The sequence below is a fragment of the Aulonocara sp. 'chitande type north' Nkhata Bay genome, linkage group LG15, assembly GCF_057382095.1.
Source record: "Aulonocara sp. 'chitande type north' Nkhata Bay isolate Kocher_YH1m ecotype deep benthic linkage group LG15, A_spYH_male_GT1.1, whole genome shotgun sequence".
In the NCBI taxonomy this organism is placed as follows: Eukaryota; Metazoa; Chordata; class Actinopteri; order Cichliformes; family Cichlidae; genus Aulonocara; species Aulonocara sp. 'chitande type north' Nkhata Bay.
The window spans coordinates 11,173,982-11,196,679 of record NC_141358.1 but is presented as its reverse complement, the minus strand read 5'-3'; the positions used below and the strand labels follow the sequence as shown (position 1 = coordinate 11,196,679).

The following is a 22,698-nucleotide window of genomic DNA, read 5'->3' as shown; positions in this document are numbered from 1 at the left end:
AACTACAGCACTAATTCGTTGTTACTTAAAGAATTAATCTGGCAACTGTTTGTTTGTTTCATTTAATTTATTCTTACACGTTGCTTCTCTTTAACTCTCTTCTTCATTGTTAAAGTCTATAATATTTCATTTTCTTTATTTTTTACTTTTTTTTAAATAGCTGTTCAGATTTCTCGATCTCGCGTATTCCCGCGAGATTTCAAAGCGGATAGCGGGCGCGAATTCGATAGCCGGTCTGGTGGTCGTTCCCATCAGTTGCGTCGGAGAGTGTGAGGGTACCGCAAGGTAGGTCAGTTGTCACTCCGCAAAATACCATACCTGCGCTTCCAGTTACTTAAGGCGGCACAAAACTAACCCGCAGCAAACTCGACTCACGTTTGGATAGACAGTCGTTGACTTTCTTTTTAGCATGTAGCCTTAGTTAGCCAGCTAAGCTAGTCCTGTAACGTGTGTAACTTTTCCTAAACGTAATTAAGCTACTAATGTCGCGGTTTAAACTGCAGGCAATGCTTTAAAACTCATATCCGTTAACTAGCAGCCGACGTGACGGCAGAATTTAGATGGAGAGCTGATTCGACAGTTTAAATAGATGTCTGACTGTGCTAGTAGTTTTATATGTGTATCAGGTTTCTTTCACTCTGTCGCTTTCTATTATTATTACTTCTTCTTCTTCTTCTTTTTACCGTTAAAAGCAACACGGGGTGTCTACGATGTCTAAAAGGAAGGGCACCTCCGTCAATGAAAATCCCAACAAGAGATCCAGATCTGTGAATGAAAGTGAAAATGCTGCTGACAGTGACCAGGAAGATCCCATTCTGAGTAATGTACGTCTGCCGTGCAGTGAAGCACGCTAGTTTTGTTTGATTTCCAGTTTTTGTTTAATTTCACCCTCGTGTATTTACTTATTTCTTAAATAATTCTCTGAGAATGCAAAGGATAGAGGCTCACAGTGTGGATACTTGTTACTTTGTGTGCAGTTGCAGTGTGGTGCGGAGGTGGTGAGTGATGCTGGGATTGTAGAAAGTATCACTCTGAAGAATTTTATGTGCCACTCGCTCCTTGGCCCGTTTACCTTTGGTTCCAATGTCAACTTTGTTGTTGGCAACAACGGAAGTAAGTGCACTATCTAATCTGGCAGATCGGAGATGTAACGAGGCTTCTGAATCCCCCTCGTTTCATGCCAATGCAGGCTGCAACCCTATATTTACATTTTGGCCAAAATGTCTCTATTGTGTGCTGTAATTATCATGTAAAGGCTTCTATCATTGCTGAAAATAGTTGAAAAATTATTAACTAATAATTACTAGTTAATCACTTTGGTTTAGTGAGATCTTGTTGCTTTCTCAGTGCTGGTGCTTTCTGTTGCACATGTCTGCAAATGTCATTATTTATATGGTGTTATTAGTGGTTTGAAGTTGTTTTGGTGCATTTATAAAATGTGAAGTGGAAACTCAGTGGCTGTTATTATCATCCATAAATCTTTGTTTATTACAGTGTCCTGTCTGTTCAATTTTTGTGTGCCAATTGTTTTGTGACAGGTGGAAAGAGCGCCGTTTTGACAGCTCTCATAGTTGCCTTAGGCGGGAATGCCCAGGCTACAAATAGAGGATCATCCCTCAGGGGTTTTGTGAAGGAAGGAGAAAGGTGATTTCACAATAATTTTTTTATCCGTCACGCACTATCTGTTATCTTATTTTGTGATGAGAGAGCACATCATAAATGTGAAAAGTAATTACAAATAACAAACGCAAGTATCTGACCCTTGATGTGCATTTCTGTCTCCTCAGTTCAGCTGATGTTTCCATCACATTGCGTAATAAAGGAAGGGATGCTTACAAACCAGAGGTGTATGGGTCGGCTATTATTCTAGATCTAAGGATAACTCGGGACGGACTGAGAACATATAAGCTGAGAAGTAAATCAGGTAAAAATGCGAAGGAGTTTGTAAATTTAGATATTGCAGCAAACTATTTGCAGTAAATTCTCCATAAGTATATTTATAATTGTCCATTGATTTAAAATAAGAACAGAAAGAACAAAGATGAGTCATTTAATGGAGTCTGGAAAATCGTCAGTGAGAGTAAAGTGAATGTTCACAATGTTTTTCTTTTTGTTTTTTCTCTCTCTTACAGGTCAGCTAATCTCAACCAAAAAGGAAGAACTTGTCTCTATTCTGGATAATTTCAATATTCAGGTATGAGAGATGCAGGTCTTCTTTCATGTAACTCAGAGATGCTCTACCGCCAACTTTCAGCCAACTCTGTTTTTGTCCTTCACACATTGATGTTCTGGTTAAACTGCACTTTTGACTATGCTGTGATTTTAGCTGTATTTATCTGTACAATTTCAACATTTGAGCTGAAACTTAAGCAACAAATTGTGGGGCCATGTCAGTTGTTAAAGGGTGTCACGTGAACCTGTGTTACTGTCATGCTTATTAATGTGTTTTCTCTCCCAAAGGTCAACAATCCTGTATCAGTTCTCACTCAGGAAATGAGCAAGTACTTCCTACATTCTAAAGGAGAGGGGGACAAGTACAAGGTTAGTTCAGAGTACTTGCATGTTTAAGCCACACAGCAGCATTGGGTGGACAGTTTGCTACACCGTGAAACGTGTTTCTTTATGGTACCTATGAAAATGATTGTCAGTCAAGGCAATTAAGTTTGTGCCTATTTGTAGGGCTTCTGGTGTGGCCAGTACATATAAAACCAACCGGCAGGCCAACACTCTGTTTCATCTGCCAGTCATTGTTTCCAAATGCAAATATTTGTTTGGAAATTGCGGGGGCGGGGGTGTGGACAAAATAGCTTTTCTATTTCATCTCTCTTATTCTCCACACAGACTCTTTACCTGCATGTAACAAAAGACTGCCCAAATGTGTTTGGTTAGTAGCTTCTAGCAACAAAAACCCTCTTCTTTGATTCGAATCTAATGCCAATAAGAGTTTAGATTTAGCATGGAAGAGATTTGGTATAGATGTTGTTCTGGTACATTTGGAATTTCTGATCACATATATACATATCTAATGATGCTGTCACCAGCCTCATCTGCAGTTTTGTTTTGATTGGTAAAATGGCAAACCATATACAAACTTCAGTTGCTTATGTATACAGGACCTTATATATTCCCCTTGCTATAAGAGCTGTGTAACACCCACATTTCTTATCCGTAGGATAATAAAGGTTTATTCTATTCTATACCAGCTTGATCATCTTGTTAGCCTGCTCCCTAACTTGCAGCACAATCTCCTTGTTTGAATTTGTTAACTGTTAACTATAAATAAGCCCCGTTACTTGTTCCTTTGCACTTAGTAACCCCATTAAAACATACAGAAATTGGAGATTTGACCCACAATTACTGAACGATTTAGAATTTAAACAATATATAAACTCTCAGATGTCTTTATTCTTTGATATAAACGATAATGCTGAGACCTCCCCAGATATACTATGGGAAACGTTTAAAGCTTATATCAGGGGGTTTATAATATCATATCAAGCGTCACGGAACAAAAGGAATAAATTAGAACAGCTAAATTTAGAAAAAAGAATCCACGAACTGGACGTCAATAATGCAATGGCTCCTTCTTTAGATAAGTATAATACTATTTGTGCACTAAAATATAAACTAAACCAAATATTATCTATTAATATTAATAGAACTTTCACTTTTGTGAGACAGAACTATTTTGAATTTGGGGATAAACCCCATAAGTTGCTAGCCAGACAACTAAAGAAACTAGAAAATGATAGAGCGATTCATAAAATCAGAACAAGTAACGGAAATCTGGTCACATCACACAAAGATATTAACGATAACTTTAGACAGTTTTATGAATCCCTCTATACTTCTCATCCCACTGCAGGGCCTAATGAAATGCAGGAATTTTTAGATAAATGTGATCTTCCTGTGTTAGACCAGACAAATGCCAATATTTTGAACGCTAAGATCACAATTGAAGAAATTACAAAATCTATCGGATCACTAAAAAACAACAAGAGTCCAGGCCCTGATGGGTTAGGGAATGAGTTCTATAAATATTTTAAGATCAAATTAAGTCCATATCTATTTAAATTATATAACCATGCATACAAAATGAGCACCCTACCTCCAACATTGAATGAAGCAACTATTATAGTACTTCCAAAAAAAGGCAAAGCACCGGAGGAAGCGGGATCATATAGACCTATTTCTCTATTAAATTCTGATCAAAAATTCTGGCTAAAATACTAGCGAGTAGACTTAATACAGTAATAGATAAATTGGTGCATTCAGACCAAACAGGTTTCATTCCAAACAGGAGTTCTTTTAATAATCTTCGACGTCTATTTAATATAATCTACTCCCCCAAGGTACAACAGGACCTACTTATACTTAGTTTGGATGCCGAAAAGGCATTCGATCATGTGGAGTGGTCCTACCTCTTTGCAGTCCTAGAAAAATTTCAACTGGGACAAGATTTCATCTCTTGGATAAAACTACTTTATAATAATCCCACAGCCAGAATTCTTACAAATCAGACATTATCAACTCAGTTTAAACTCAGCAGAGGTACAAGACAAGGATGCGCTCTTAGTCCATTATTATTTGCCCTGGCTTTGGAACCCTTAGCACAGACAATTCGAACCCATATGGATATACACGGTTATGATACAACATACACTTCTAATTCTATATCGCTCTATGCTGACGACATATTATTATACATAACAAAACCATTAATATCCCTCCCAGCAATTCTCTCCGTGATTGATAAATTCAGTACTTTCGCAGGTTACAAGATTAACTGGGGAAAAAGCGAAATACTGCCCATTAAATTAGAGAATAAACAATGGCTTACATCTCTCCCATTTAAAATATCCTATGAAAAAATCACTTACTTGGGCATTACAATACCAAAAAAATACAGCTCCCTAATGAAAGAGAATTTTCTTCCCTTACTGGAGAAACTTAAAAATAACATTCAGTACTGGAGGACACTTCCTATTTCTTTAATAGGGAGAGTGAATTCAATAAGAATGGTATTCCTCCCGCAGTATTTGTATCTGGTTCAAAACATCCCAATTTTCTTGCCCAAATCTTTTTTTAAAAAGATGGACGCCATCATTATGCCATTTATATGGAATTATAAAACACATAGAATAAAAAAAGACCACCTATGCAAACATAGATCCCTTGGTGGACTTACACTACCTAACTTTATGTACTACTACTGGGCATCAAATTTAAGAATAATTTCCCTTCTATTGGATGACACAGCAATACTCCCTAACGGCTTACAGATGGAGCGGGAGGATTGCCTTCCTTACTGTGTTGGTGGAATACTACTCTCTCCTATTCTTTTGACAAACTCATATTACAATTCGAATCCAGTGATTTATAATACCGTACAAATTTGGAGACAAATAATTAAGCACTTCAAATTGAAAAAACTATCAATGTGTACATCCATTACAGCTAACCCCTCTTTCCTTCCATCATGTGTAGACGGAGCTTTCAATATATGGCAGGAATTGGGAATTTGTAAATTAAAAGATTTATACCTAAATGATACTTTTATGTCATTCCAACATTTAAAAGATAGATTTGGATTGCCTCACAGTCATTTTTTTAGATATCTTCAACTAAGAGACTATATCCGTACATACCTGCCACAATTTGAAAACATATCGTCCGATCCTTTGGACAGATGTCTTAGTGATGGAAGGGGGTTTGAACAGAGAATTTCATTATTTTATAATTCAATACAGGAGATGAGTATACCTTCAACTACTTCAATCAAAGAGGAGTGGGAAAAAGATTTTGGGACTCTCCTATCAGAAGATTTCTGGCAGGAGGCCTTACACAATATAAATACGCCTTTTATTAATTCCCGTCACTGTTTAATTCAGTACAAAATTATACACAGACTACACTATTCAAGGGAAAAACTTCACAAAATGTATCCAGAGTGTTCCCCCCTCTGTGAAAAATGCAAGATACACTATGGAAATCTGTTACATTGTTTTGCACTATGTCCAAGGCTTCAGGGTTTTTGGTATGATATTTTTACTTATATGTCTAATATTTTTAAAAGTAAGATTGAACCAAATCCGACAGTAATCATCTTTGGGATTTCCAACGAAACACAAAATTTACAACATTCTCAAAAAAGGTTTATGGCATATGCTTTGATTATTGCAAAGAAATTGATCCTGCAGCTTTGGAAAGGTAATGAGACTCCTGTATTAAAAATGTGGCTTACTGAACTTATAAACACTCTTCACCTTGAAAAAATAAGATATAGTATGAATGACAATGTAAAAGATTTTGAATTAATCTGGCACCCTTTACTTATATACCTTGGGAAAATATAAAACTTTGTTTACTTGTTTCTCTTCCCTTTTGTCGACAGCCGGGGTATTGGGACCCCTTATGGGTGACTGCGGGGTTTTTTTTTTTTTTTTTTGTTTTGTTTTGTTTTTTTTTTTTTTTTTGTTGTTGTTGGTGTTGTTTAATTATTTGCCTTGTTAGTTTAGAGAAAAAAAGGAGCATAAGCTATGTTATGTCAATTTGTAAAAACTACAATCATGATACTTGCTCTCAATAAAAATATTTGAAACAAAATATTTGAAACAAATAAGCCCCGGTTGTTTTTAATCTATTTTTCTCTCTGCAGTTTTTTATGAAAGCCACCCAGTTGGAGCAGATGAGAGAGGACTTTATCTACATCAAAACCACTAAGAATCTCACAGAGGATAAAGTTGAGCAACACAGTGAAGTATGTATTTGTGTCGCTGAAATGGGCAGTAGTGATATTATTACATTTCTTGAATTTAAACCCTTTTATTTGGATTGCACAGCTAAGTTTTGTTTTAAAGCATCTTTTAATATTCATTTGTGGTCATTCCTAGTGCTTGAAAGACCTAAAACGGAAGTACCTGGAGAAGGAGGACCGTTACAGGAGCCTGGCTTCACTTGATGAAATGAACACCAAACTGGAGGAGTTGCAGAAGCAGATGGCTTGGGCTTTGGTGAGATCATTTTCCTCCAACTTCCCGCAATTTTCCAGTATTTCCCTTTCCCTATTTAGTTAAGATCACTTGTTTAAATTTTAATTCCTGTACAAATATGTTAAATGTTGCAGGTGACTGAGATGGAGAAGGACTTAGAGCCAATGAAGGAGAAGCTGCAGGCAGACAGACGATCCACAGAGAAATATGACGACAAGGTGAACGAATGGAAGGTATGAAACTTCTTCGGTAGTAACCCTGAAATCAACATATAACACATCTCAAATGTTAATAATTCTTTTAGAATTAACACAAATTACTACTAATTAAGTAATTGCTACTTCAGTTTTATGGCTCAGACTTTTGGACTGTTCATTCTGTAACCTTTTAACCCTAAACCTTTTTGATCATGCAGAATAAGGTCGATGAAGCAGAGAAAAAGTACAAACAGGTCCAGGAACAGCTAGAGAGGATCACACAGCAAGTCCAGGAGCTTCAACCTAAATGTGCTGAGCTCAAGACTGAGTCGCAGAAACGCAACAACCTTTTAAAATCCAGCGAGGTGAGAGTTGAGTGCAATAACCGCAGAATATGGTGGATTTCTGACAGTCGGCTCGTTCACTTTTTACAAGTACTTAATGATTTTATGTAGCAAGTCTGAGGCTTAGTTTATAGTGCTGAGCAGTGTCTAAGTGCATTTGTGTTCCTCAGCAGATGCAGTGGCTTTCCATCATCTGATGTGTTTTTTTGTTTGTTTGTTTGTCGTCATCAGTATAGGAGCGCTGCATCACCATTCTGTCATATAATTAATTCAAAATTAGTTTTAAAAAATGACTGTTATCTTTGTGATGCTTGTACGTCAACTTGTGAATATTTAACTCTTCATTTACGTGTGCACATCAGGTCACAGTCCACAGATGCAAAGCCAACCTGAGAGACTTGGAAAAGGACAAAACTCAGCTGATGTCGAGGATAAAAGATCTCAAGCTGAGGTTTTGTGTCATCTTATTTAGTTGTCTTCTGCATTAAATTGAGGTTGAAAAGTTATTTATTCTGTTTTGGCTCGCCTGTGCTTTATTTCATCACACCCCTTTTCTTACCTCTAGCATCAGTCAGAAAACGGGAGCAGAGAGCAAAGCCAGAGCAGAAAGGATCGAGCAGATCCAGACTGAGCTGGAAAACCTGAAGCATCAGATCTCTACACTGGGCCAACAGATTGACCAGTATCAGCATGCCATCAGTCGCGCCAAAGAAGAACAAGGAAAAATGAGGTAAAACAATGCACCAAAGGAAAATCATTGTACATGCAATAACCAATAATTGCTGATTCTAGGGTAGCTTAAAGGAATGTATTTGCAGTTTCTAATTGAAGCTATTCTCTAGAAATGACTGTATTTTGCCCCCCTGTTTGTTTTCAGGAGAGAGCAGGAGGTTCTCCAGAGGTCCATTGAAGCCAACAGGAGGAATCTGCAGACAATGGAGAGCAGTCGGTCCAATCGGCTGCGGCGTTTTGGAGAGCAGATGCCTGCGCTGCTAAACGCCATTCAGGAATCTCACAGAAGAGGCCATTTCAAGCACAGACCTCGAGGACCGTTGGGTAAGACCTGGTTATGCACAGAAAGTGTAGCATGTGTAGCATGTGCGCCCCCCCCCCCCCCCCCCCCCCCAAGTGCGCAACCACAGTGCAAAATGTGTGGCAACAAAAAAACACTTCTAACTTTCCTTCTCTTTTACAGGTTACCTAATTAGTCTGAAGGACCCAGAGCTCGCACTGGCCGTAGAAGTATGTCTTAAAGGCCAGCTGCTGGCCTTCACATGTGATAACTATGAAGATGAGAAGGTTCTGCAGGGCCTCATGGCCAAAATGTTTCAAGGAGGTCGCAGACCTGCTATCATAACTAGCAGTTTCATCTCACAAGTTCATGATACAAGAAAAAAGTGAGTATAGAGGTTTAATTATATATATAAAATAGTTGTGCAAAGTACAATTAATACAACAAGTATTCAGTTAGAAGGTATCCTCCTTCAGAGTGAGTGTTAGTGCATCTCAAATGTTGTAACTTTTTTCTTTTGGAAAATATTATGTAATGTAATGTAATGTGCATGTGTTAGTCCCCATAGGGAAATAGTTCCTCTGCATTTAACCCATTCACCCAGTGAAGCAGTGGGCAGCCACCAATGCAGCGCCCGGGGAGCAGTGTGTAGGGACGGTACCTCGCTCAGGGGTACCTCAGGGTAGCCGTTCAGTGGAGTCGAACCCCCGACCTTCCGATCATGGGGCCACCACTCTACCTACTGAGCTATCCCTGCCCAATTTATCATACATACATATATTATGTATGATAAAGATTTTCTTTATGTAGCTTATTACTTAATTATTACAAAATATCTGAAAAAATGAATCGAAATTAGTTTTGATGTGTTTTGTGTCAGGGCTGTCAGTCATCCGAACTACCCCTCCGTGCTTCAGGCTCTAGAAATTGAGGACCCAGTTGTGGCCAACTGTCTGATCGATCAGAAGGGCATAGAGAGCATTCTGCTCATTAAGGTAAAGCATAACTTTTTTCAACACAAGATGCTTGATGGTAGCCATAGTTGCACATTGAGTGGTTAGACATGTCTTTTTTTATATGATGCAATGTGTAAAGTAAGCCATATATTAGATAAAGTATACTGTAAATGAACTGAAGGGCCTTAAGCATGTGAACAAACCATAATGAATCAGCTGTTTAGGTCTATTAAGCTTATCCCTGATCTGATCTTCTCTACAACCTGAATGGCTATTACATCAAAGTTTTATACCTGCCAAAGTCAGCTTATTGTGTACACAGCTACCTGTACATTTGCCGAACAGTGCCTGAAAGTTTATTTGTTTATTTGCCTGACCGAGTCTCCTGAATGTTGCCTGAATTTTTGCTTTAATGAAAATGATCCAAGTCAAGGAATCTAATTCAATTCAATTCAATTTTATTTATATAGCACCAAATCACAACAAAAGTCGCCTCAAGGCGCTTCATAGGTACAGGAATAGGAATCTGACCTTTTGCACAGTGGAGTCAGTGTGGTTATGGTCACAAATCTGCCTAAACCTCAGCTGCTGGGTCAGAAATATGGCAGAGACCTATAATGTTTTTGAAAGCTTCTTAATATTTACTATATCTATTTTTTATTCAAATTTGTATAAGAATATTTGACAGATTCTTTATGTGGAGTCAGACTTTGGATACCATAGAAGAGATGTCTGCTCCTTACCTTCTGAACTCTGTGTTCAGACTTCATGTCATATTTACATGTTTTCCTTGTTGATAGAATCGAACAGAAGCTCGGAGAGTGATGCAGAGCAAAAATCCTCCTGCGAACTGCATCCATGCTTTCTCTAAGGATGGAGATCAGATCTTTACTAACCGGAGTTATGCTGCTGAGCAGACTAGAGCCAACTATCTCTCAGGAGATGTTGAGGAGGAGATCAGGTATATGTCTGACTTGTACACATGAAAACTCGTATTTTATTCTCTGTCTTTAGACTTTAAACTTGTGCTTTAAATGTTCTGTCCACGTCTCTCCATTTTCGCCTCTCCTTGTCTCTTTGATTCCTCTCAGACACTTACAGAGGGAGTTGGAAAACCAGAAAGGTCAAGCATCACGCTTCCAGCAGCAGATGAGAAAGTTGGATGACGACGTCAAGGAAAATGAAGGCCTACTAAGAAGAGCCCATCAAGAGCAAAAGACCATTAAAGTTAGTGGTATTTTCTGAAGGGCAGATAAGAATACTAATAGAATTTGTATTTTCAGTTTTAATATTTTAATATAATCATATTTGGGGTTTAAAGCATATTAGTCATTCATTTCACTTACTTTGATATACTTTATCCATTAGAAAGAGAACAAAGTGTTCTGATATCATATGAAATGAATTTGCTAACAAAGTCTGTGTGTTTGTTTTAGGACAAGGCCACAAAGTTGCAGCTAGAGCTCACAGATCTACAAAATGTTGAAGAGCCTCAGTCAGAGGACCTCAGGCCCCTGGTCTGTAAAGAACACCATGTATTTTTCCATCTGTATAAAAAGATGCACACTTGTACTGGACTTAGAGCTGGCTATATCCCACAAATTGGGATGCTGTGTAAAATTTAAAAGCAGAATGCAGTGGTTTGAAAATCCCATTAACCCATATTTTGTTCACAATAGAACATAGAAAATAAATTGTCCAGCTTTAATTCTGAGAACAAAATCATAGAAACCGAATTAATTTTATGTTTATCCATCTGTTTTGTAGTACCGCTTACTTTTCCAGCCATTTTTTCCCCCATCCCAACTTGTTTTAAGACCTGTGTCTGCTTTCAAATTGAAAATGAGCTAATGTTTTTCCTGAAAAGTAGAATGTCTCTTTAAACATTCGATCTGTTTTCTGTGATTTTTATGAGATTTACAAATAGAAGAATTCTCTTTTTATTTACACTATAAGCATTGTCCCAGCTTATTTTGGTTTAGAGTTTTTAAATATTGTACATAATGTCAACCAGATCTACTCTTATGATACACCATTATCTCTAATTTTCAACAGGAGGAGGATCTTCATGAGATTGTTACCAAGATCAAGTCCAAGCGAGTGGAGTTAGATGAGGGACTGGCCCAAATGGCCGACCTCAAGGGTTCTTATGAAAAGGCAGAGCAGGAATACAAGCAGCACAAAGAGTGCATTAACACTATCGCAGAGGAGGCTGACTCAGTCAAGGTAATATTGAAAGAAAGACCCAGTGTGAGAACCTTTGTTTTTCAGTTGCTAAATTCTTGACTTATAAGGTATCAGGTCAATCAAATGAAGTAACTTTCAGTAGATATATGGGGGGGACAACTTTTTAATGTTGCAATCTTGTAGTGACACTATGTGCTATTCTTTTATTTGAGACAGTTGGCAGTAAAGTCAAGAAATAAGGTGAAAACAGGATATCAAACGTGATCTAAATGATTTTTTTCCTGTGTACGTACTGCTAAATGTGACTTGTAGTCTACAGTGCATTCAGTGATCAGTAAGATTGGTAAGGACATTGTGTCAATGCAACTACCTAACATTATATCAACCCTGATAATTTGGTGTGATTCTAACTCTTTGTGTGTTGGCCATGCCAGCCCACCGTGCTCTGTCTCCGAGTTGGTGTTTGTCTGTTTTTACCGAATTCTTTATTTGCTTTCTCTTAATACAGGAGGATCTCAGTAAAACTGACCAGGAGGTGATAAAATGCAAACATCACAAGAAACACTATGATGAGAAACGCAGTGCCCATCTCCACAACATTCAAACTCTTGAAGGCAACCTTAAAAGCAAAGAGAAGGAGTACGAGGTATGAGTATCAGAAAAGCACTTTGTATACAATGTATCTGCTTTAGTTTTAGGAGTTAAATAGCACTGTCTCTTGAAGTTTTGCCTGTATTTAGCAGCTAAAATAGTGGTTTGTTTTGCTCTGTGACTCAGATGTCAGTGGCCAAAGCCAAAGAGATTTGTCTGGAACGTGTGGAGAGCCGTCGGTCAGCCAGGAGCCTGGACAGCGAGATCAGTCGTCTCAAGCTTAAGATCACTTCACAGAAGGAACAACAGGGAGACCGTGAGGAGATTGTGAGGTATTGGATCCTCACGGTGTATTACTGACATGATTTCAGTGATGTTTCTGTGAGGTGTTGAATGTACACGCATTTTAAACTGATGTCCTTCCTTGACGCCAAATGTGAATTGATTTCCTTTTCCACTTACAGGCAGTACCACGAGGCTCTGGAGAGCTACAAGAATATGACACAGCAAATGAAGAACCTCAACAGCTTCATCAAGAGCCTCGACAGTGTTATGAACCACAGACTTCAGGCTTATGCCGAGCTCAGGAGGTAAGTGGTGAATTCATAGTTTGCTGTTTGTATTTTGCAGTGATGTACTTACCTGTGCAATAAAGTAAAAGAGAGTAAATAGTTACATCTGTAATCCAGGTAATAATTATTAAATTATTAAGACTGTGGCTTCTGAATCTGAACTTTTTTTGTCTAGTTATAGACCGAGTGACTAGTCAGATTTTTAAAACAAATGTTAGCTTAACAGTCCAGACAGCACATGTGCAAATCTGTTCAAATGAAGGTATTTTGGCCTGATGCTTTTTTAAACCTCACTTTAAATTACATGAATATATAAACATAAAACACTGAATCTTTGAAATCAAATTCAAAGCATTGCCCACATATGTGTACTTAAAAGGAGCTCATGCTAATGACCCTCCAGTTAGCCCCTGCACTACAAAATGATAGAACAAGATATTAAAACAAAACAACAGCCTAGAGGTTTTTGGGGTCTTTTTCTGTGTAAAATATCTCACCCGTCTCATGCCCACCATGTAAGTTTTTCACTAATAAGCACAGATTTAAATATCAGTTCAACAGTCACAAACATCTTGCTGTTTCCTATCATTTGATGATGGGTCAGTATAGTTGCTCCACACAAACACTTGGATTTGGATGAGTGGAAGAAAAGAAATGGATGAATCCCGCACTAATGGACAACATTAATTTTAATGCATCAAAAAAGTCGCCTTGATTGGCGAGCTATCGCTATTGACTGTGACCATGACATCGTTGTTCATTGGCAGATAAGAACTCATCACACATATCACAAACTTTCCCCAAAAGGGTGCGCTGCTTCACACACAGGTTTAGCTAGTCACGAGCATTAGTTACTTTCAGGTTTCATCTTCTCTCCTAGCTTAATCACAGACACTGCATGTTTATTTGGATCGATCAAATTGAATTTTTAATTCTTCAAAACCTGGACTTGTAGTTCTTGTAGCTTTAGTACCATATTTGACAACAATTTGTTAAATACTCCTACAGGTCCCTCTGAAGTCTATACGTAAAGTTCTATTTTTTATATTTATATTTTTAAGATTGCGGTTATATGATTACTTTTCTCTCTCTCTCTCTCTCTCTCTCTCTCTCGGTATCATAGGTTCCTGTCAGCCCGCTGTAAATACTACTTTGATAGCATGTTAGCCCAGAGAGGCTACAGTGGAAGTATGATCTTTGATCACAAGAACGAAACCCTCTCCATTTCCGTAAGCCTTTTTTTCATTCATCAGTAAGAGGCCACTACAGCCTCAGATTTATATTAAAGTGCCTAAAGGTTTTTGATTATTATTATTTAAACAGAGACTCATTATTCTTATGATAACTTTGTAGGTGCAGCCAGGCCAAGGAAACAAGGCTGACTTGAGTGACATGCGCTTGCTGTCCGGAGGGGAGCGCTCTTTCTCCACTGTTTGTTTTGTCCTCTCTCTTTGGGCGATCACAGAGGCGCCTTTCCGCTGTCTTGATGAGTTTGATGTTTACATGGTAATACAATAGTTTTCGTTCGCATTATATTTATGTTTAGATTGCGGGTGCATGCATATTGCAAACTGAGATAATCATCAGTAAAAACAACAAACGATAAGGAGACAGAGAATATGCAACACTTCGTTACAGTTGCAAAACTGTCCCACTGGGTTTGGCCCCATTTAAAGATAACATTGGCTTTGGGTGTTCTCTTTAAATAGGACATGGTGAACAGAAGGATATCCATGGACATGATGCTGAAGGTGGCTGCCAGTCAGCGCTACAGACAGTTCATTTTCTTAACCCCACAGAACATGAGGTAACCACTGACACAACCTCTGTGTGTTTATATACAGCATTTGTGTGCTACAGCAGCTAGACCACCCAGATGTGATTTATTGACTTGGTCGTTGTAGACTAAGCCACTGTAGGGTAAAGGTCGTGTGACTTCAATGCGCTGCTTGGTTTCAGTATTCACATCATAATTTTTTATTTATTTTTATTTTATGTTAAGTTCCCTTCCAGAAAGCAAAATCATCCGCATCCTCCGCCTCAAAGATCCAGACCGGGGCCAGAGAAATACGCAGAGAAGTGAAGACGAGGACCAGTAATATTGCTAGCTCTGTTTAACTGGATTCAGACAGTAATAAAAATGTTGTATGTTCAGATAAGTACAGTTACAGGGAAGGAGTGTTTTTATACCCACAAGAAAAAATAACCGTTAACGGACTTGAAAACGGGCACATTGGAGGAGTAAATGGGGTCATCGTAAGCGCGGGTTGAGTTTCTTTAAATTCAGTTCAAAATTGGTTTATTTTGTTTTAAGTGTAGCCTCATGGAGTCTTTTTCCACCTCAGGTTTGTCTAATGCAAGTAAGTGTATTAAGGTGCTGCTGAAGAAACCTAAAACACAGTTGTGACACCAAAATTTTGAGCATATTTTTGTTTTTTTTAAGTATAGTCTTTATAAAGGTTTCTTTGACTGTCTTACGTTATACTATCTCATTTACTGTGCTAGTGCTGTCCTGAAGGTTACAGGGGTTGTGTGGTAGTTTGGCTGTGGCACAAAGCAAGGGGTGATATAGGGCACCCGTTGGTTATTGTAATTGGCCTATGTTATGTATATTGTTATATTTATTAACTGATATGTTTCCCAGTACTTATTAAAATAATTTAAGGGTAATCCCTCATCCCCACTGACATTTCAACCTGTTGCTCACTGATAATTATAATTAAAGATAATTTTATAAATCTGTTTCAGAAAACGGCTTTTTTTTTTTTTTTTGTTCTTCATGATCATCTCATGAATGCAATATTTAGGGACACCTTGAATTTTGGGCAGAGGTAGTTGTCAGCAAAGGTTTAAGGTCACTGCAGTGGATCATCTGCCTTCACACCACGTGTCAGCATGTCCTCCGTGCCAAATTCCCGTCTCCGAACACATCTTCCTCTTCTATTCGTCCTTTGACTTCAGGCAGCTTACAGTTTAAAAAATAAATTATGGGTGAAGAAACATTAGTTGGTTATTGTGTGCAAAGTTCAATGAATCTTTCCCTCTGGGAGGATTGTTGTCATGGAGCAACAGACATCTTCCTGTTGTATTAACTCATTGGTCCTTCATGCCGGATGAGCTAAAACTTTTTCACATTATTCTGATTTTGGGTGGGGGGATGCAATGGTATTATGAGCATAGACGTTATAAAAGATGGATCTACATGGGTGAAATCATTGAGCTGAATGCTGTTGCTTTCTTCATCAGTTCATTCGCAAAAAAACTGATAATTACAATTCAGTCGATCCAAAATTGACTCTGTTAAATTGAGCGTTTCTGCAGGATATTGCTCCCTTATCCTGTGCCTATTAAAAATAATTCTGGTTTAAGTCACTTCTGCTGTGGCTTCACTTCTCATTCCATCTTTATGAGTGTGGACATAAATGCACGATGATGGCACATTTATGTTAGCTGGTTGTCCAGCAAAGGAGTAAAACTGAGAGGCAGTAACTAGTTTTTCCTTACTCTACCACAGTGCTATTTAAAACAGGGATCTGAACAGACATATTAATCAGAAAGATTTTGAAACACATTTCTCTAACTTCTTGCTAAAAAAATTTTTCATGTTTATATTGACAGTTTAAGTTTGTAAAACTATACAGGCTCATCACCTTGTACATTTTGAACATACAGTATGAGGTCAAATTGCTTGTATTTATAAAAACATCCAACCATTTTCTATCGTTTCTCTAGTTCAGGGTTGAAGGAGCTTTTCCCGGCTACCATGAGGAAAAAGCCAGGATACAGCCTGAACAGATAACTATTGATGCTCACTTTCACACACACTTTCACAGTGTAAAACTGCCACTTAACCTAACCCATGCATGCAAACTACACGTCTGTGTTGGTTCTCTCTAGGTACTCCGGCTTCCTACCACAGACATGCATTTAGTGGGGTTAAGCTATTTTGATGAATCTAATGTGTCCATAGGTCTAAATTGTCTTATTGTCCATAGGTGTGAATTTGATTGCAAATGGTTGTCTGTCTGTTTTAGCCCTGCGTTAGATTGATGACCTGTTCAGGGTGTAGCCTGCCTCTTGCCTCTTATGTTAGCTGGGATAGGCTCCAGCGCCCCTGCAACCCTGACAAGGATAAGCAGAAGAGTATGAATGAATGGATGTTGCGCACATATAAACAGTACTGAGAGAAAACAGAAAAAAATGACTCTCTTTAAAATGCTATAAGCTATTTTTAAGACAGTCTAAAGAAACAGCTTAGAGATGCAATGCTCCAAGCTGGACTAGAGTGGGAAACCCTGTTACCCTTAGCTCTGAACTAAACCTAAACTAAGAAAAGTGCAGATAAAAGGTAGTTTATTGATTTGCACTTTGCTCTGCGGTAAACTATTCAGTGTACTTCATTAAAATATTCCAACTGAAACCCTGTGACCTATTGAGGTCAGCCTAATGAGGAGGAAGGATTTGCACCTTTAAGGGCTCTGAGCCAGATCCCAGCACACAAGGCGGTCCAGTGGAATGCACTTCCACTCATGCACATAACGTCTGCTGACAACAAACCTGACCTCCTGAGGAATCTGGTGCCTTTCTTCCCCCCTCCTTACATCTCAGAGAACTGCAACAATCGGGTAAACATGAAGCCCAAGTCTCTTCCATCCAGGCTGTTTCAGAGAGATTCACCTGCAACAGCATCAGGCAAGAGTCCCAGCAGAAGTGCAGCAAAGTATGAGCGGCATGTGGACTGCGTTGATCACCCAGAGCTGCTGGATCCATCTTTGTCCAACGACGGGCAGCAAACAGCTGACAGCAACAGGCAACACGAGAAGTGCCACAGAGAAACACTTTTCGCCTTCCTGCCAGAGAGGTACGAGCCACTGGTGGATGATGAGGCGAAAGCCAAGGCAAAAGAAGAGAAGAAGAAAAAGAAGAAGGAAAACTACAAAAAAGTTAAGAAGGTTTGTGTATTTTTATTTTTACATATTTTTTTTCTAACAGTGCAGTTTTCCAAATCCAAGTTTAAAGTTGCAAATTCATTGTGTGTATCCAGCCTAATGACAGTTTTTCTCCAAATTTTTTTCTTCTTCATAGAGTCAGTGTGGGTAAGTTGAAATGCTTTCAGTATGAAATCAATCAGCTGCAATCAAATTATTTTAATTTATTTGATCAAGGTTTAAACAACTCTTAATAAAACAGTTCTCAGCATTACTGTGTAAAGTATCTTGAGATTAAGATGCTCCAACGTAAATAATCACAACAAGCTTTTTATCATAGGTAAGATTAAAGGCTGATATGATGACGCACATATTTTAGAGGCCTTTCCTTTGGCAAATAGGACTAACTTCTGGGTTATCAGAGATTATTCTCTCTAGAGATCTTTTATAGCTTCATATGTGTCAGCCGTGTGGCGAAACGTGCACCGAGGTGGACAACAGTTCAGGCTAACACAATAGAGCTCAGGACATGCTGTTCAAAGGAGTTTCCCACTTCCTGTATGAAGGCAGCCTGCACTCAAACTTCTCAGCGTTCGCATTCTCAGTTCAAGTGCATGTCTGTATTTAACCCTGTGCACATCTACAGTCAGTTTACTAAGCAGAGAGGTTTATAACCATACCACGTGAGTGATAGGAAAGCAACAATTTTACAACAACCTTATCTCATGACCTGAACATAACATGTGCACACGCACAAACAAACAAACTCAAAACATAAGAGTCCATGAATCAACTTCCAAAGAGCAAATTCCCAAATTCTTTATTAATGGGGAGTCATTTCTTCTTTTAAGTAACATTAAAATATAATGATGTGGTGAACTCAAGAGAAAACTTACACTGTTCAAACTTTTGTCTTTTCTTGTAGTTCTGGTTTGGGTAAGTTGAAAATAATCTCTGTCTCCATCTTTTTTTCACTTAAAAAAAATATGTGATCAATGAGCCTTAAACTAATGATTCAGTCTGTCAGGGCTCTGTGCGCGGGCAGGTGGAAATGTGGATCCAAATGCAGGACTCCGAGACGAAATGTAACTAAAACCACAGCTTTTATTGCTGGCATGAAACAAAAACCAAACCATGAAACCAAGCAGGAACACACAGGCAGGGTCTGAGGGTACGACGCGACACCGAACATGGGAAAACACAGGGCTTAAATACACAGGGTAGTAATGGGGGAATGGGCCACAGAAGGGAGACACAGCTGGGGGAGATCAGGGCTAACGAGACGGGGGAAACAAAGCTGCACACACACTAACATAAGACAGACTTTCACAATAAAACAGGAAACATGAATCACAACTCAGAGACACGGACTCAACACAGAGAGACAGAAAAGGACACATGGAACTGAACTATACATGAAACCACAATTCCTAAAACATGGATAACAGAAACATGAAACTCTAATAATAATAATAATCATCACAACCACAAGAGAACAAGAAAACAATCCATGATGCAAAATTACACCAAGACATAATAAACTCAAAATACTGGGTCCAACGGACCCAGAACCGTGACACAGACATCCTGCTGTTTATTGAACAAAGGGCTAATAAATCTTTTGCAAGCTGATGATTCAAATTTAAATGACCAAAATGGCCAAGATCGCTTCTATAAATTGTCCTGAAATTATTAAGTCTCTCATCCTCACAGCATGCGCCCCACTTTCTTCATTTGTTTTTTAATGTTTATCATTACTTTCTACAATTATTGAATTGTTTATCATAATCATTATCATAATTATTTCCCATAAAGATACTTCTGGCTACTTCCTTATTCACAAGGGGTCGCCACAGTGGGTAGATCCCCATGTTTGATTTGGAAGAGTTGTACACCGGATGTCCTTCCTCTATGGAAGCTTTTTTCACTACTGAAAAAATTGCCATCCATAAGTCAAATATTCGGGTTTATTATCTCAAAATTTCAATTTACTCAGAATTCTGTGTCAACAAGTTGAAATTTCAAGATGATAACTTGAATTTCTTCTTAGCTCTGCATGGCAAAAGGCCTAAAGAGATTTGTGTCTCCTCCCAGGAACAAACTGGGGACCTTTTGTTTGTTAGGCAAATGTATAAACCACTAGACCATGAGACAAAACAAACCCCAGCTGGAAATCTAGAGGCAGGAAACACAGCAAAGGCTTGTGGCTCCTTTTGGAAAGAACAAGTTGCTTTTTAACCAGTGCTCACGTGTGATTTATAAGGAAATGGAACGTGAGCTCTGTCTTTCTTGTAAACATTAATGTAGGCCAGGTAAATAAATCATAAATAAAAGGGTGCTCAGATTTTAGTGTGTTGTGGTTTTGTTACTGATTAATTTAAATTGCAGACTGTTGCATTCCCCAGTAAAACTTCTGACTTCCTGCATCCTCTGCAGCCAGTTATCTCTTTCCTGTCCAGAGAGTACAGAAGAGGATTGTGCTCACAGTGTGCCACTCTTCCTGCTGCGCCATTGTTCTAAAGCACGCACACTTAAATTATGTCCTAACTTCGATTTTCTGTTATTTTCACCTGCGTTTTGAAGAATCTCTGAGAACTGATGCAGCGTCTGAATACTGCGAAAGTAAAAATGATTATGACCTGTGTGGAAACAATCACATTTGTTACCGCTGCTTGTTTCTTTTCTTTCTTGCCTTCTCTGAATGAGTGGATTAGTCGATTTATAGATCATAAAAATGTGGTCAATGATAGGTGGATTTATTAAGTCATTTTTCCAATTTATCTTTCAGAATGTCGGCAAGGCGCTGCGTTCCACATGGAAGTGTTTGATGCTTGGTCTCTACAGCTTTGCTCTCGGATACTCCACTCCCATCACGGTGGCTGCTACTTTTGTCCCTGACTTTCACCCGAGCAGGAACAGGACCTGATTCGAGCTCTGTCGATCTCCTCCACTTTGTTTTCATACTATATATACCAGTAACTCGCAGACTCTTACCAAAGACTTTAAAAATGTGAATAATGATTGTGCAATTCAGATTACATTTTCAAATTCCCTGCTTTTGCAGATCTTACAAGATCTACTGCATGGTCATATTTGCAGAAATATGCAAGATCATAAAATCTTATTAAGTATTAGGTTAAATACTGAAAACACTTGTTTTTAAATCAAGTGTCTGCATGTGTTCAAAGGGATTATGTGGGCATGTGGAAACTATAGCAGGGCAGCAATAACAGGAATATTCACCGTAGCTGCAGGTGAGGTGAGTCAAGCCAGAGACCTCTTTAAGGGATTTGCAAGCAGGAAAGACTCAACAAGGAGGTGATTATCAGTAATACTGGAAGAGCAAGTAAACAGAAAGGAACCGGCCCAGTCCTTTTCTGGGTGGCACAACTTAGGTGCTTTTTGGTGTACAAATTCTGCTGTGAAACTAAACTTAACAAACACAAAATGAAATAAGACTGAAACCAAAAATGAAAACTAACAAAATAAATATTTTTTTTACTTTCAAAACTAGTAGTAATAGTTTTAATAGTTAAAATCTTTTTTGCAAATTTGAGAACACAAGTATGAGGAGGTTTTTCATTTTGGGTGTTTTGGTGGGTGGTGGGCGGCTACATGACTTTTACGGTCAAAAGCCTTTACAAAAACAGAAAGCTAACTAAATAAGATACAATTTTAAAAAAACAACAACAAATTAAATAAACTAATATAAATTAAAAAACAAAAATAGAACTTTGCTGTAAATACTGTAATGTGACGCCCAAGATTTGAAGAATTCTCTGCTTGGAACAAAATATTCTGACTTTTAAGATATTTTTAAAGATGTGTGTAGATTTGATCATTTGTAAATTATTAATTATTCATGATGTTTGTACTTTTGATTAAAATAAAGCATTACTAGGAATGCATCTGAAGAGAAATTGACGTTTTTATTATTATTACTACTATTATTAGAGTGAACTCATTTTAACAAACATAACACATTCACGTGTTGATTTAATAATTCATGAATAACAACTTTGGCAGTTTGGGAGTTCGCCTTGTAATCGGAAGTTTGCTGGTTCGAGCCCCGGCTTGGACAGTCTCGGTCGTTGTGTCCTTGGGCAAGACACTTCACCCGTTGCCTACTGGTGGTGGTCAGAGGGCCCGGTGGCGCCAGTGTCCGGCAGCCTCGCCTCTGTCAGTGCTCCCCAGGGTGGCTGTGGCTACTATGTAGCTTGCCATCACCAGTGTGTGAATGTGTGTGTGAATGGGTGGATGACTGGATGTGTAAAGCGCTTTGGGGTCCTTAGGGACTAGTAAAGCGCTATACAAATACAGGCCATTTACCATTTTACTAAAAAACAACTAGAATTAATTAATTATTAGAACATTTTCATAACAACTGTATGTTCTATTTTTAAAAAGACAAATTCTTAGAGACTTTACAGAAGAATCCACCATCAGCCCAGATACCGTTTTCTTCTCCACAAGTCTCATGGACTCAGGCGCTGCATTTCCCACAGCTACTCCACTCCTCAGTGGCCTCTGGGTCACTTTTGTCTCAATAGACTGCGTTACATGCTTTGAAGGACATGTCATTCTTCTTTGTGCCTTTGCTTCTTCTGGTCTTTTCTTTCTTTTTAGATTTCAGTGCCTTGGTGGAAATGTAGTCTACATGATGGAGGCTTAGCTCTCTTCCTGACAGTCCTGTCATTTTGGCAGGGAACACAGATCACTGAATGTAACACAAGTTGAGGTATGAACAGGTTAAAGACCATCTCTTCCTCAGGAACACATTCAAAGTTGACTGTTATTTCTTCAGATCCTACCGCCTCGGCATCCAAGAATGTAAAGATTAGGGGCACCTCGGATACCACTGCAGGGTGATGAATGGGGCTGATGGATTCTAGGGTCGGCTGGGCAGTGGCTAGTGTTGT

General features: G+C 38.5%; 2 protein-coding genes across 3 annotated transcripts; both read left to right on the top strand.

The window, feature by feature from the left end:
• Positions 1-177: 177 nt before the first annotated feature.
• LOC147312590 (structural maintenance of chromosomes protein 6) lies at positions 178-15,591 on the top strand. Of its 2 annotated transcripts, none has more exons than XM_086264107.1 (27): positions 178-285; positions 693-824; positions 978-1,113; positions 1,539-1,644; positions 1,788-1,924; positions 2,133-2,194; positions 2,461-2,541; positions 6,659-6,760; positions 6,894-7,013; positions 7,127-7,225; positions 7,408-7,554; positions 7,896-7,984; positions 8,099-8,263; positions 8,411-8,589; positions 8,729-8,930; positions 9,426-9,540; positions 10,302-10,462; positions 10,593-10,728; positions 10,938-11,018; positions 11,557-11,727; positions 12,197-12,334; positions 12,466-12,611; positions 12,744-12,869; positions 13,975-14,080; positions 14,205-14,357; positions 14,561-14,658; positions 14,854-15,591. In XM_086264107.1, the coding sequence occupies exons 2-27, from the start codon at positions 711-713 to the stop codon at positions 14,948-14,950; spliced, it is 3,267 nt and encodes a 1,088-aa protein (XP_086120233.1). In that variant the 5' UTR covers positions 178-285; positions 693-710; the 3' UTR covers positions 14,951-15,591. The 2 variants fall into 2 exon arrangements, with proteins under 2 accessions (XP_086120233.1, XP_086120234.1); XM_086264108.1 differs by having other exon boundaries at positions 209-289.
• A 1,773-nt stretch (positions 15,592-17,364) lies between these two features.
• Positions 17,365-21,687, top strand: LOC147312589 (required for drug-induced death protein 1-like). The gene is made up of 2 exons (XM_086264584.1): positions 17,365-17,803; positions 20,568-21,687. The coding sequence occupies exons 1-2, from the start codon at positions 17,381-17,383 to the stop codon at positions 20,703-20,705; spliced, it is 561 nt and encodes a 186-aa protein (XP_086120710.1). The 5' UTR covers positions 17,365-17,380; the 3' UTR covers positions 20,706-21,687.
• Positions 21,688-22,698: the final 1,011 nt, after the last annotated feature.

Excerpts from the sequence above, each read along its gene's own strand:
- LOC147312590 (XM_086264107.1), top strand. The coding sequence starts at position 711 with ATGTCTAAAAGGAAGGGCACCTCCGTCAATGAAAATCCCAACAAGAGA. Across the intron at positions 1,114-1,538 it reads TGTTGTTGGCAACAACGGAA|GTGGAAAGAGCGCCGTTTTG; the intron begins GTAAGTGCACTA and ends GTTTTGTGACAG. Across the intron at positions 1,925-2,132 it reads TAAGCTGAGAAGTAAATCAG|GTCAGCTAATCTCAACCAAA; the intron begins GTAAAAATGCGA and ends TCTCTCTTACAG.
- LOC147312589 (XM_086264584.1), top strand. The coding sequence starts at position 17,381 with ATGCACATAACGTCTGCTGACAACAAACCTGACCTCCTGAGGAATCTG. Across the intron at positions 17,804-20,567 it reads ACTACAAAAAAGTTAAGAAG|AATGTCGGCAAGGCGCTGCG; the intron begins GTTTGTGTATTT and ends TTTATCTTTCAG.